The 14861-nt window shown below is 42.6% G+C and overlaps 2 protein-coding genes across 4 annotated transcripts; both read right to left on the reverse strand.

The window, feature by feature from the left end:
- Positions 1–1199: 1199 nt before the first annotated feature.
- On the reverse strand, positions 1200–9765 carry LOC116399926 (zinc transporter ZIP8-like). Its single transcript, XM_031877419.1, has 7 exons — positions 8675–9765; positions 7833–7995; positions 5411–5580; positions 5185–5307; positions 4443–4604; positions 2316–2523; positions 1200–1514 (listed from the first exon to the last, which is right to left on the reverse strand). The coding sequence occupies exons 1-7, from the start codon at positions 8894–8896 to the stop codon at positions 1321–1323; spliced, it is 1242 nt and encodes a 413-aa protein (XP_031733279.1). The 5' UTR covers positions 8897–9765; the 3' UTR covers positions 1200–1320.
- A 1295-nt stretch (positions 9766–11060) lies between these two features.
- Positions 11061–14855, reverse strand: LOC116399917 (beta-mannosidase-like). Of its 3 annotated transcripts, none has more exons than XM_031877408.1 (5): positions 13738–14855; positions 13461–13603; positions 12409–12666; positions 11779–12031; positions 11061–11613 (listed from the first exon to the last, which is right to left on the reverse strand). In XM_031877408.1, exons 1-4 carry the CDS (start codon positions 13877–13879, stop codon positions 11807–11809), a joined length of 768 nt encoding a protein of 255 aa, XP_031733268.1. In that variant the 5' UTR covers positions 13880–14855; the 3' UTR covers positions 11061–11613; positions 11779–11806. The 3 variants fall into 3 exon arrangements, with proteins under 3 accessions (XP_031733268.1, XP_031733267.1, XP_031733266.1); XM_031877407.1 differs by having other exon boundaries at positions 11061–11637; XM_031877406.1 differs by having other exon boundaries at positions 11061–12031.
- Between the last annotated feature and the right edge of the window lie 6 nt (positions 14856–14861).

Raw genomic sequence — 14861 nt, forward strand, 5'->3', positions numbered from 1 at the left:
TGATGTTGGTGATGAGAGGGGAGAGTGTGGAGGGAGGCCTTGACTAAGGAAGAGGGGAGGGGGTCAAGGGCACAGGTGGAGGTCTTCATGCTGGAGTGTATGGAGGAGAGGTCCATTTCCGTGATTGAACTGAAGGATGAGAGTGAGTGGCTTGGAAGTAGGGGAGAGTCATGTTGAGGGCTTGGGGGGGCGGTGGGGGCGGCCAGCTGGTTGTGTATTGCAATGATTTTGTCGTTGAAGAAGGATAGAAATGAGGTGCATTTGCTGGTGGTGAAGGAGGTGGAGATGGTGTCCATGGGCTTGAGGAGTTTGTTGATGGTGGAGAAAAGCGTTTTGGGGTTGTTGGAGCCAGATTGGATGATGGAGGAGTAGTGAGAGGAGCGAGCGGTGTTCAGGGCATCTTTATATTGTTGTTGGTGGAGTTTGAAGGCATCAAGGTGAACAGTAAGTCCAGTTTTTTTGGCAAGACGTTCCAGTTGACGGCCCTGCGCTTTGAGGAGGCGAAGTCGGTCAGTGTACCAGGGGGCGGAGTGGGTGAAGGAGATGAGTTTGGATTTTTTGGGGGCGATGACGTCAAAACAGAAGGAGAGTGCATCATTATAGTACTTGACCAGGGCAGTGGGGGAGGCAGTCGAAATCGGGGCCGAGGCAGAGACAGTGGCAGCCAAGGTGGAGGAGAGCGAGGGGATGTTGATGGACTTGATGTTCCGGAATGCTATGGTGCGATTCTGCTTAACATGGGGGGTGGGGATGTCTATGTCCAAGGTGATAGCCAGCATTCAGCATTTCTTTATATTCTGGCCACTTGGGGGCAGCACAACAACCCATAAACACAACATTAACATCAATTCATAGAGTTGTTATGGCAGACATGATAGTGAACAGTTGCCTGTTTACAGGCACAGAGTAACATACGCTTCACGTTTCTGGCCACCAAATGAATAAAAGTCCAATAATTCTGCTGATATTGCTGCAAAACAATGAGGTGAAAGACGCTCTATGGAGCTGAGGGGAACTGCAGAGTGGAGGAATAACTCACTGTGGGTTTAGAAATACATATTTCATACACGTGTTGTCATTTGGCTTTAAAGATTTACATGTTCAGTAGAGATGGAAGGCTTTGGACTGAGTGTCACTGAGACACTAGGGAAGTCCCAAAGTCTAACATCGCTTTGGTCTTTATATGGAATCCAATGACATTAACAAATACTGTATATAGATTCACATTAAATCACACTAACAGAAGACCGGATTTGTAAAATCAAAAGTGCAAACATGAACAGCAATCTGCACATGCAGAGTTTCCTCCGGTGGTGTAATCTAACTCACCATGTCTGCCAGTGCAATGTACAGGAACATTCCTCCCGCGATGGCAAAGATTGCATTGGGGGCAAAATTGCTCCCGAGCAGGATGCCAAACACAAGACCGATGTAACACGACACGGCTGACAGCAGGTTGAAGAAGATGGCCTGTGGGACGGTCATTCCAGCATTCAGCAGGATAACAAAGTCACCTGAAGACAGAAGTTCAACAGCCAGTCTGAGCATCATTCTAAAAGCAATGCAAGTCATTTTACTCACTTGGAACTAACATTCGGATATTATTCATGTCAAAGCCGAGGTTTAAAACATAGTGGAAAGAGGCTTAACTGAAATATTCCGTTAACTTTAGCTTTGAGTTTAAGACTTTAAACCGCAAACCAAAGAAGAATCATGAAGTTTGATAAGACTTACAGACCTTTCTTATTCAGCTTTGGCACAGAAATGATTTTAGAGTTGAAAGAAGCTCTAAATAGCAACAACACACTTTGCATTTCTGCTCAATAATAGTTGGAAGTAAACCATAAAAAGAGTGTTCAAGACACATACCATGAAACCGTAACGTTCCCAGTTTGTCGCCTCATTTCCTGTCTACTCTCTATTAACGCCTTCAATGGAGCAGAAAAAAGTTAAAAATAAGTTCAAAGCATGTTCTTTCTCACGTTATAGTAAAGATATATCAACCTGTTTTTAATTCCGTAAACCCAGTTTTCCTGTTTAGCGTTGACCTGAATGTCTTTAAGGTTCATTATGTTGTATTCCAGTCTCACAGAACCACATATTCTGTATCGGACTGTTCCAGCTCTTCATTGGAGCTGTGATGTTTAAACTGATGCCATTAAAATGTAGATATTATAGATGTTGAAACATTTCCCCAAATTCACCATGAAATATTTGGTATCTTTGGGAACTTTGGGATCCAGTAACGTCCGATTGGAGCGATGTTTGTAATGACTGATCTTCACCTGGTCGAGCAGGTTTAGAGTCTCACTCACCCAGCTCGTGGGGGAACTCCTCACACACGATGGCGGTGGACGTGCTGAACCCCGTCAGTACCGACACAGTGAACGAGGCGCCGATGGCCAGACCATCGATGAAGTTGTGCAGCGCGTCGCTCAGCGTTATCATCCACGCCACCGTCTTGATGCTGGAGACGTGTCGCCCACGCAGCCAGTGGCACATCACATCAGCCCCCTGGGCGTCCTGGAGGAGGGAGGAGACGGGTTAAAGGCACACGACCACAGCTGCTGTGTGATTATTACACCAACGCAGAGTGATGTGTAAACAATGACTTATGGCTTCAGTGAGCCACGAAGAAAACTCATAATGATATCTTTAAAACCCAAAGTTCAAATCAGACAGAAAATGTTGTTTTTGGCATCTGATCAATAACTTGTTAATGGGCACATGTCATTATAAACCTCAGTGCTTTTGTGCATATATTTCGGTATCTGCAATTTACAAAATATGAATAAAGAATATGAATATGAAATAAATACGACCCAGAGATTTCTTTTTGCGCTGCCTAGATCAGAAAAGATTTGATTCAACAAGCCGATCACATCTGGCTTCCCTTTCTATGCAACATGTGTTTCTCTCCAGCCAATCAGAGCGGACAGAGCTTCTGCAGGAGGGCTCTTAAAGAGACAGGCGCTGAAACTGAGCGTTTCATTTAGAGGAAAATAAAGGTTTGTTCAGACAGACAGTATGAGGACAAATAAAGTGTTTCTCCAACATTAAAGCATGTCAACATGTTGTAGAAGAAACACAAAGTACAAGTATGAACCTGAAAATGAGCATAATATGTCTCCTTTAAGGCATTCTATCATTGATGTTACTAACTAGAGTCCCCAGATGTTTGATGTGGACATCACTGCAGTGGTAAAAGCTTTCAACTAGACTAAGAGTCTACAGCCGTACCAGCAGCAGCAGCTCTGAGGCTCAACTTGAGTAAATTGTGCTTTAAGCTAAATGCTAACAACAGCTTGCTAACATGCTTGCAATGACAATGCTAAAAATGTTTAGCAGGTTTAATCTTTACCATGTTCACCATCTTATCTTGTCTATTAACCAAAGACATTACAGTTCATCCTGAGAGGGACATGAATGTCTTTGGACTCAATTTATTTGCATCTATCGAATAGTTGTTGAGACTTTTCACAGAAAACCTCTTGGTGGTGTTAGAGAAGCAGCAGGTCAGCGGGATTCATCCTCTGGAGACCACGAATGTACAAACTTTCACAGCAATCCGACCAATAGTTTCACCAAAGACGAGCCAGACTGAACAACCGCCGGGCACAAAGACAAAGACTGAGGAAATCTTAAAGGTAACAGATACTAATTAATCAAACTACAGGAACTATTCTACCTACATGAATGTGCAGCATTTCGTATCGGAACTCTTCAATTACAAATATAATGGCAGAAGTGTTTTTAATGGGAAACCAGAGAACAGGCGGACATTAAAGAGCCTCTGGGCTTCGGTTGAAGACAAAACGCCCCTTTTATTATCCACGGCCAACAAGGAGTCTTTGTGTTCAACTCACACAACTCCAGCATTTAGCAGGAGAGGAAGGATCCGAGGCCTTCATCCCTCTGTGACACCGGCATGTCTGTTTGTTTAGTGTTTTCATCTTCTCCACATGACACAAGAGGTTTCACTGTTAAACATTGACAGCAGCGCTAATTGCCTCCCGTCACTGATAACAGCTCAATAAATTACTCTTCAGTAAAAACTGAGCTTGCAGGAACACAAGGACATGTTCTGAAATACTGATCACGTTGCCACAACTTCCATCTCTGCATGTAACTCGCACCATCACGACTCATAGGTTTAAATACCATCGTGCATTATAGTCCATGATGCAGTCAGTCAGGTGTTTCCGTGATAGAGAGACAAATCTCTATCACGCACACAATGACTTAAGTTCACTCACTGTTTCTATTAGCTTCTCTTTACGGCTGCTCATAGAGAACAGATGATGTGAGTACGAGGGGGATTGCTGTGGAGGCTAAGGTGACTTGTGTGCAGACAGAGTTGATCAGCGCCAACAGGCTGAAAATAAAAGTATCATTCCAACATCTGTACTGTGTCATTCAGCCAGGAGAGCGAGCGCCGGTACCTGAGGAGATGTCTCGTTGGGCTCTGGGTTCGGGCTGCTCTTGTCCGTGTTGATGGTGTTGATGGTGGTCAGAACGATGGAGTCCTTCTTCTCCACTACGTCTCCGTTCTGGAGGGAGTTTTCTTGAGGCCGCTCTGCAGGAGCGAAGTGGCTGTGGCCATGCTGAGGACACCAGAGGCAAAGCAAAGTCAGAGAAGCAGCAGAGTCGATGTCCAAGAAGATGGAGTCAGAGAGAAACACCATGAAGGTTAATGAACTGGTAGGCTGAGGGGTACATCAAAATGTTACGTCTGCAATACTTTATGAAATACATGTAGATTCAAAACTACTCCGAATACTTCAACAAGGGGTTGTTCAAAGCTAAGCTAACTGACGTAGCTTCATATTAAACGTAGAGCATATTTCCCAGAATGCCAACCTGTCCTTGTGTACAGCTTTATTCTAACGTTTCATTCTCACTGACTTCTTCACCAAAAATATTTCTGTTTCCTGATTAAAAGCTCTGCGTAGGTGTAAAGTTAACACAGAAGCTGTAAACTGTGCCATCGTATAAATCTTAGATTGGTTGAAGTTCACAATGTGTGACCCTTGTGTCCTTGACCCAGAATGATTAACAGCAACAACAGGAGACATTAGGTGCACGACTCCCCTTAGCAGCCACTTCAGCTAATAAACAGTTGATTCAGTGGCAATGGAAGAAACGTGTTTGCATCTTAATAAACTCACTGAACTGTTACCTTACCTCATCGTCTACCCGGAGAGACATCTTCAGGATCTTCTCCATGAAGAACAAGATGTAAAACCCTCCAAATATTCCAACTGCATTCGCCACATAGTTATCAATTTTGGGATCAAAGCCCAGAGCCTGTGGAGTAACAGGAGAATGTTAACGGCATGTTAGCAAACAGAACCTCCCTTTATTCACACTACAACATGAAGCCATGGTACCTGCTCCACCGGTTACAGACCTCGGGTATGAGCTGAAGCACAGCGTTGGAGAAGAGCGTCCCGATGGCCAGGCCGATGAAGTAGGTCAGCACTTTGGGGAAATAAGGCTTCTTGGTGAAGGGGATGAGGAAGAGACCGAGCAGGGACGCCAGGTTGATCACAGTGACGGCCAGAAACCCATAACCCCACACTGTCAGGGCACCAAGGAGGATTAACAGGTCACTATAGTGCTACACGCTGTGGAGATGTTGTGTGCTTTCAGCTTGTTCTTGTGGTGTTTTTGTTTCTTTTTAGATTTTCCGTCTTCAAAAGCTCCTCCATCGTGATGTGAACCTATATCTTAACATGCATTACAACCGAGTTACCAAACACAACAAACTCAACAAAAGACACAAAATTGTGTACTTGCAGAGGAGAGATTCTGTTCACAAGGCCGGTGAAGAAACAGCGTGCATGATGAACAACACACTGAACAACAGTCACAGTTGGTTGTAACTGTGTCAACAGCACCGAGGAGCGAGCTGAGAGGTCAGCGGCTCTGTGAGTCAATCAAGGACACCGTGTGACTGTGACGGTCCTCCTGTGTACCTGAAGCCAAGGTCCACCATGACAGAGGATGCTGTATGCTGTACAGATGGAGGGGCTATATCAATACAACTTGAATGTAATGTAATGAGCCAAGTAATGAAGAGAGATAGAGAGATGAGCTGATACGAAAGGTCCAGATTCTAACATGAGAATCCAATAAGACGAGCCGACACGTCCAGTCGCTTACATTTAATTTACTTATAAACAAAGAGAGGAAATAAGAGCTCAGACTGATGGTTAACAACAGAGCAGATTAACAGTAACTCAGCTGCCAGAAGTGTTCAGATTCAGATATTGTACTTTTTAAAGTATCAATACTACACTGTAAAAAATACTCAATGTTCAAAGTAAAAGTCCTGATTACAAAATCAAAATTCAGTAAAAGTACAAAAGTATTGGCATTAAAATATACCTAAAGTACCAAAATGATGCAGAATGAACCATTTTGTAACAATAACTATTAGATGAGTGGATTATTATTATTGATGCTTTAATGTGTTTATTACTTTAATGTTTCAGCTGGTAAAGGAAGAATACTGTGTGGCTGTTTGTTGACTTGGCCTTTGACTCTGCTTGATAGGCTTCAGGACGTTGGTCTGTCAGAGGGTTTAACAGCTATTGTTCTGTTGGTCTGTCAGAGGTCTGGCTGGTTTAACAGCTATTGTTCTGGGTGTTTATCTGTGAGAGCTGAGGGTTACCTATCTGACCCACTGTCTCTGTCCAAGGGTTCCTCAGGGGTCCAATCAGGTCCAACCTTATTCAAAATCTACATAAACAACGTTGCTCACGCTGAGAGTGGCTCTCGCATCCATTTATATGCAGACGACACCATCTTGTACACATGTAGCTCCTCCCTGAATATCGCCCTGACTTTCATCCTTCACCTTCTCTTAAACACGAACAAACCAAATGTCTGGTTTTCAACAGACACTTACCACAAAATACCTGCACTCTCGATATCTCCTCCCTGGATGGTATCTGGCTAGAACGTCTGCTCCCTTTAACACGCACATGAACGCACTGCTTTCCAAAGTCAGATTAAGAACTGGTCTTCTGTACCGTAACAAAGCCTCCTTCACCCACACTACAAAGCACACCCTGGTCCTCCCCATCTCAGACTGTGGTGACGTAATCTACAGGTGCTTCTCAATAAACTAGATGTCATCTACCACGCAGCCAGCCTCCTGTCAACACTCACCACTGCAGCCTGTACTGTACATATGATGATGCTGTAACTGTTGTATGAGATTGTTTGAGATGTTGTATTTGTTTGTAACGACTTGCCTCCTGTTGCTGCCTCTTTGGCCAGGTCGTCGTCGGTCAAAATAAAAGAATAGAAAGTAAGGGGACGAGGTTTGTGTCCATATGTGCTTTAAATGTCTTTACGTCATCCGCATATATCTACACAAATATCCATTACACCTCCATGTCTAAGTGTGTCCAGTGTTTCTTACTGGTGCTGAAGACAGAGACTGAAGTTGTGTCAGACTCAAAGTTCATGTTTGGAAACAGTAAAGTAATCTAAACACCAGGTCCGTTCAGTAACGGCTCTGGAGCTTTCGATCGTATGTTCTTCATCAGGTGGAGTCTTAGATGTTCAAATCTCCATTTCTCTGAGCAGGACTTTTTGTCCATGTTGACGAGATTGAAAGTTCACGCTTTCATTTGAAAACAGCAGTTTGCAAAACTGTGTTTGTGGTGAGATCATTCTATTTAGGGTTCACAGTGTCCTCCATCCACAGTGACGGAGTAATGATCTCTGGCAGATTAAATGCAACAAACCCTCATGAACTGTGAGTTATCTGAGTAGCGGGGGTTTCAACAAATAAACCTGCGTGTGATGAAGCAACTCACCCGAGTAGTCGAGGGGCTGAGTAGCTTTGTGGTCGGTGTAGGGGCAGGAGGGCAGCAGCACCTGGGTCAACACAGCGGGGCAGATTCTCCCCAGATGTCCCACAGTCAGCTGGCTGACATTACTCAACCCGAAGTGGGACAAGATCTGCTCAGCTGAGGGACACTGAGGGGCAGAAAGACATTAGATATCGTTTTAATTGTTCCTAAATCTATATTTTGTCTCTAACATACTTTCTGTTTTGATTGTAATGCTCATCCGTCTTCTTCTTGATGTAAGTTTCATCTTTGTGTATGGAATGTGCGATGTGAGTTATGTTTCTAATGTTCAGTAATGACATTATGAAGTTATCCTTAACATTAAGAGTAGAGTGAAGGTAAAACAGCACTCGAAGACTTATGCACAGTTACATAAGTTTAATGTTATTATATATCACAAGTCAATTCCAAATAAACATATTTTGTGAATTATTTCATTATTAAATGCATTAATTTAAAAAGGAAAATATATTGTCAATGATATAATAATAATAATATGTTTATTTAGTGTACCACCGCTAATAGAACATGATTCCCAAAGTGCTTTATAATAATATAATAAAAGTGAAGATTTGAAAGCATAAAAGTTTAAAAACAATCAATAAAATAAAAGAATAATAGAAATGATTATGTTCAGCCCCATCGTGTACGCCAACAGATAACATATTACACAGAATGTCTCAGGCATTTATTATTAACGTGTTAATTACTATATAAAAGTCTGTTTCACGCAGTAAGAAATCTATAATAAGCTCATTTAGATTCCATCAGTATGTTGTGTAATAAATAAATATGAACGTGCTCACCTCCTGGTCCGCCAGCGGGTTCCCCTCACTTACTGCCTGAGATCTTCTGTCGGAGACCACCAGCAGTAGATCATCCAGGTTCTCCATCGAGATGGAACTATTTTGGCCATAATATCGTAAAATGTTCTCTAGAAACACGCGTCTGTCCACAGCCACGTTCATACTCACAGACTCTGGAGTACAGACTGAAACGCACGTAATTAAACATATTAATTTAAACATAGCTGTTGGTTTTTATGCTGTTTCCTTCAGTTCATAAATCAGCTACTTCTGCTGCTCTGTAAAAATAAAATAAATCAATAAATCCGTGGAGTTTGTTCTCGGTCCGGAATCACATCCATGTTCCAGTGGGAGCAGACTTCTCGTGTTTGCGGGTTGTGTGAAGGCAGCAGCAGCGTGTTGTGATGAGATCTGAGGGGTCGGAGGATCAGAGGACTATCAGAGGATCAGTTCAAAGATCGGTCTGCAGAGCCGTGGAGGGAAAACATGGAGCTGACCGACCGCGTGCACTCAGTGTGTCAATGCTTTCTTTTGTGACCGACTTTCTCACTCGGTATGCAACGTGCTCTCACACACACACACACACACACACACACACACACACGCTTACTTAAAGTGTGCGTGTGTAAAGGCTAACAGTGGGAACAAAGTCACTATAGCCTTTAACTCAGTCTACAGCTGTGACTCAATTATGAAACAGCTGGATGGAAGATGAAAAAAAGAAATCATAAACATGAAACATGAGCGTCTGAAGCTCCGCGTCGCCCCCTGGTGGCAGCTGGTGGTCACCGCATGTATGCGTCAAGATGTCCCATATTATCTGCAAAGAAGTTGTTTTTGTTGCCGTTTACATTCCTTGTGATGCAGATTTAATAACTGCACCTCAGGAATGCACGAGTGCTTTTATTATGTGTTGCTTGTCATGTTTTTCTGCATTGTGTTGCATAATGACAATAAATGAGTTTTTATGCCTCAGATCACTTTGTTTTTAAACTAAAGCTGTTCATGTGATATAATAATATATTTGGTACATAAAGTAATCTACTACTTTAGGCTACCTTTCCAATATTAATTCCTTGATTTTATTTTGTCTCTATTTAGTTGGTTCGTTGACTAATCGCTCGGAAAAAAAGAAAAAAGTTTTTTTAGACCATTATTCATATTTTATGTTTTTTTTCATGCTGAATGTCTTATTATTTAACTTATTTAACCAATGAGCACATCTCAGGTACACGAGACTTAACGTGGTGCTTCTGTGTGTCTGCTGCAGGAACAGCTATGCGTCCCTCTTATTAACGTCCTCTTATCTGTTCTTAATCCTGTCTTTGTGTCGGTGCAGCTCATCTCTAACATGTAAGTGCATTTAAACGTATATGTATATAACTGTGTACGGGTATCTTTACATCAACAGTTAGTTTGTATCTTGGCGTTGTTTAGAGTCAGTGGGGGTGGAAGTAGCTTCTGTGTGTGTGGGTGTACTTGTGTTGTTTCATGTATTTTCCACACACACACACACACACACACACACACACACACACACACACACACACACACACACGAAAAAGTGTTTGCCCCCTTCCTGATTTCTTTGCATGTTTGTCACACTTAAATGTTTCAGATCATCAAACAAATTTAAATATTAGACAAGGATAACACAAGTAAACACAAAATGCAGTTTTTAAATGAAGGTTTTTATTATTAAGGGAAAAAAAAATCCAAACCTACATGACCCTGTGTGAAAAAGTGATTCACACATTCTACATACACACACACACACATTCTATATACACGCACACACACGCACGCACACTATATACACACGCACACACACGCACGCACACTATATACACACACACATTCTATACACACGCACGCACGCTATATACACACGCACGCACGCAATACACACGCACGCACGCAATACACACGCACGCACGCAATATACACACTATATACACACACTATATACACACACTATATACACACACACACAATAGCTACAATCTACAGACTCAGACTTTTATACTGTACGTAGTATCTCTATAAATAGATTCATAATAGTTGGATGTCTAGTTTCTTACCTAACTTTGTGTCTGTTTCTGTCTTCCTGTAAATTGTTGAAGAACATTGAGAGAAACCTAAAACTGTTTTTATGTGTTCACATATGAAGCCGATTCAGATTCCACCGTCTTCATTTTAAACACTGAATGACTCTTTTTATTTAAAGAGATACATTTGGACTATTTTATCTGTACATTTATATTCATGATTCTTGACTCTTGCAGCACTTCTGTTCTTCTTTGTTTTATTGAGAGCGTTTTGCATTAAATACCTGCGAGGTGAACTTCTTGAATGTGGAGATATGAGACAATAAACCGGTTTCTCATTCTGATTTTTGTAATTTTTCATTTATAAACACTGAATTGCTGTTGATGCAATTAGTTAAAAAAAAAACAACCAAAAAACATCAATCAACAGAATGAAATTCTTTGATGTCCAAGAACAAAGCTACAGAAATGTATCTACATTCAGACAGTACTGCAAATACTAATACATAATCAATGAGGTCAAGTGTTAAGAGTCTTCACTCTGTTCATCATCTGAGAAATGTGCAAAAAGGAAAAAACTCCAAAAAGAAAAGCGTTTTCTGTGAACAGCACAAAACGATCCGAAAGATCAGAACCGGTTCAGACGACGTGTCGTCTCTTTGGAGGAGGAAACTTCATTTAACTTAATGAATAAAGGATTCATCTGTTTCAGCAGCTGAATCATCAAAGACTGAGATGTGTGTTGGCTCGTTCACCTTCATGAAGCTCACCCTTCATCCTTTGTGTGCTTCATGCTTCATGGTCCTGGTGAACACAGTGGGTCCGCCTGTTGTCTCCAGCTGCTAAAAACACCTTCAATAGTTTCCTTTCTTTGGATATTTTCAGGCTTTTCTGCTCCGATGAGGAAAAACAAATCTTTGGTTCAGCAAGAAAACAAGTTTAAACATTTAGGGAATTGGCATCGGTAAAAATAAATTAATCTTTCCGACACTCAAAAACCCACAAAGATGAAATCTTGAAGGACAGACAATCGACTGCCTCTGCACTGTGGTTCACCTGCACGTGGAGGCTGGCTGGTCTCAGGTCAGTATACGTCCCTTAAAGACGTGATGGTGAGCCATCGGGAGAGTTCTTCCACGCTGGTTTTACGCCAAGCGTCAAAGCTGACCGTCCTGTTTCTAGAAAGCATCAGGAAGCCGTTGGAGCTGAAGCGTCCGGGGACGTTTCCCACATCGAGCCAGACGAAGGCAGCCACAGAGGCAGAGTGGAGGGTGACGCTGTAGCCGGCCTGATCCTCCTGCACCACAGCCTGCAGGGAACACACACACACGCACACACAGAGACACACACACACACACACACACGGGTTATAATGAGTGGATATGAGCATCAACGTGTCAATAAAGTGTGTTAGAAGTCCACTGTGTGTGTCTTTGTGGCCTTGGTTCTCCCTTCCTCACTCTCTCGCCACATTTCCTGTCTGTACCTCGACATTGACTACCAAAATAAGGGCGTGAATTACATCAAATCAACATTTGAAATCCGGAGGCTGCGGTGGAATAGCTTTTTGTTGATTTGTTATTGTGTAACCCCCTACACGTTATAGATTAATGGAGTCTTCCATCCCTGCTTCCATAAATCTGTGTATGAATGAATGAAAGCAGACTTTTGAACACGGTGTCTTACTGTGATGTTGGGTCTCTGGAGGCCCTGAGCGTCTTTGGGTGAGCACAGGAAGTGGTGGTTGGTGGGACCCTGCTGGCCGCCGCTGTCCTCCAGGTGGAAGGTGAGCAGGCAGGTGAGGCGGGTGCAGCTTCCACATCCTGCCAGCAGGGCGGCGACTGGCTGTTTAAAAACGATCGCCACGCTGCCTCCGGGGACCGGGAGCAGGTCCGACTTCAGCGTGCACACCGGATCCAGATCAGACCAGGAGTACGCGGACACCTGATCCACAAGAGAACAGACCTGTTTCTGCACGTGTGTCACACATCTGAATACAAACACAGTTTATGTTACTGAGACGGAGGAAGTGAAGGACTGATGTTTAAATTCAGAGTTCAGTGATGCTGTTAACATTTACATTAACATTTTATGTTCAATGTAAAGAAGTTGCTTGTTTTGCTAAATGAATGAGAAACAAACTTGGGAATAATAACAATGTTCTAAGTTGCGCTGCATCTTGATTTTATTTTTAGTTATTTACCTTAAATTAGATTAAAGTGATATATGAATAACAAAAACAACTCTCTTGGATTTATTGTCTCATGTTTTTAACTTTGCTCCAGTATCAACATGTCATCAGCAGCTTGAATCCAGTGATGTAACGTCCTGGCATCACAACGCCAAACTGTTCTAACTCCAGAGTTAAATGCACTTTTGTAAATTGTCTTTCTATTTTAATTTGAATGAAATTCTGCACTGAAAACTTCAAAAGTAAGGTGAGTGTGAGCTACACAGGGAGGAAGTGAGAGACGTGATGAATTCATCTGATTTGTATCACATTAACTGTATAATGAGGCTGTTCTGTAATCTGTTTTTATTAATGCATGCTGTTGTTATTGTTCTTATTCTGGTTTTAACGTGTGCACAGAGATACGTAGAGGCTGTTAGAGAGGGAAGCCTTTTCTCTCTACGTCTAGCTGTTGTTCCCTCTGAGTTTGAACGCACGTGTTGAAGCTGTTTGGACAAACACTGGCTGCTCAGTGAATGTAGAGACACAGCTGACAGTTGTAACGTACCACAGCCCTGAGCTCCAGGTCGGGACTCAGGTCTGAGACGGCGTAGACGAACAGCGTGCCGCCATCCTCGAAGCCCACCGGCAGCACGGCGGCGAAGAAGTTCTGCGCAAAATAATGCAGCATTTTCCACTTCCCACCGAACTCTGCACACACAAGGACATGATTATTGTCCTTATAACACTTTTCTCAAAGTATTTCCAAAATATAAACAAGTTCAACGTCAAAAGGTTTCAGCAAAGCGTCGATCTAGAAATGTGCCGAGTTGGCGTTCGCTCACCGATCGATGACCAGGACGGCGCCTGCCAGACGTCGTTGAGCTGCCAGTAGAGAGCGCCCATCGTGTGACCTCTTCCCTCGATGATCTCACTCCGACTCCGCCGATAGAACTCCGTCTGTGACTTCACACACTGAGCCTGCATCACCTGCACATGATACGTTACTACGTGTGAGCTGTGTTCTTAGAGCGGGAGACGGGGGGGTCTTTAGGGGGAGACAGCGGGTCACCTGTAGACGCCACATAGAAGTGGTGTCATACGTGTGTCATACGTGTCATATGAAGTGATGTACATTGTACGAGAGCTGGGAACCTGAAGATGTATTTGAGATGCAGCGGTGTGTCAAGTTGTTCTCGTCATGAATCATAAATAAAAGATGGTAAATGAATGGAAATACAGTGTGAAAGGGCTTAAAACATTATGATGGAAGTATGTGATGCATCATATCTAATATTTACACAGGTTTGGAGCAAAAGTCAACAATTCTTGACCACTCAAAAATCATAACAAATGGCAAAAAGATCCTTCCAAAATTCCGCATTATGACACAAAGACCTTGAAGACCGTAAAAAACATCCATGCTGCCATTTTTTTTCTAGAACTTTTGACATCTGCAGATTTCTGAAAGATGGCAGCACTTCTGTTCTCGATACGGTTCAGAAACCTTCCGATTATCGATATACCAGGAGGGCCACACATCCTCTGAGCGTCCTCGGCCTGTAGTCAGGCGTTGTAGAGTTTCATGAAGCTGTGATAGATAGATATATTATTCGTGAGGTCACAACAAGTCTTTTCTACAGAAACATGATCTCAGAACATCATCACTCATCAATACAATTGGTCTCATTGGATCCACAAGAGTCTCAGCTTTCCTCCAATTCCAACACGGTTTATTATGCAGAAATATTAAAATATACCTTTTTTAGAATCGGCAAAAATCAGTCATAGTGAATGCAAAACACTGCATGTTTTCTGACCAAACCTGCATTTATTAACATAAAGGGAAGACTGGTGGGTACAGATTGAACCTTTTCATTCATACTGTATATCTGGAGGAGAGAGATCAGAGCGTTATGAGGCCGAGTGGTGTGTAGAGAGAGAGTTGACCCGAGTGGTGTGTAGAGAG

The sequence above is a fragment of the Anarrhichthys ocellatus genome, unplaced genomic scaffold (genome assembly GCF_004355925.1).
Source record: "Anarrhichthys ocellatus isolate YVR2014 unplaced genomic scaffold, GSC_Weel_1.0 scaffold135, whole genome shotgun sequence".
Lineage (NCBI taxonomy): Eukaryota > Metazoa > Chordata > Actinopteri > Perciformes > Anarhichadidae > Anarrhichthys > Anarrhichthys ocellatus.

Bases quoted from the DNA above. Each gene is read 5' to 3' on its own strand.
- LOC116399917 (XM_031877408.1), bottom strand. From the start codon at position 13,879: ATGCAGGCTCAGTGTGTGAAGTCACAGACGGAGTTCTATCGGCGGAGT. The intron at 12,667-13,460 runs GTACGTTACAAC...CTTGTGGATCAG, and splicing joins ACCTGGAGCTCAGGGCTGTG to GTGTCCGCGTACTCCTGGTC. The intron at 12,032-12,408 runs GTAAGACACCGT...TGTTCCCTGCAG, and splicing joins TCCAGAGACCCAACATCACA to GCTGTGGTGCAGGAGGATCA.
- LOC116399926 (XM_031877419.1), bottom strand. From the start codon at position 8,896: ATGTTTAAATTAATATGTTTAATTACGTGCGTTTCAGTCTGTACTCCA. The intron at 5,308-5,410 runs GTCTGTAACCGG...GTTACTCCACAG, and splicing joins TGCTTCAGCTCATACCCGAG to GCTCTGGGCTTTGATCCCAA. The intron at 4,605-5,184 runs GTAAGGTAACAG...TGGTGTCCTCAG, and splicing joins CTCTCCGGGTAGACGATGAG to CATGGCCACAGCCACTTCGC.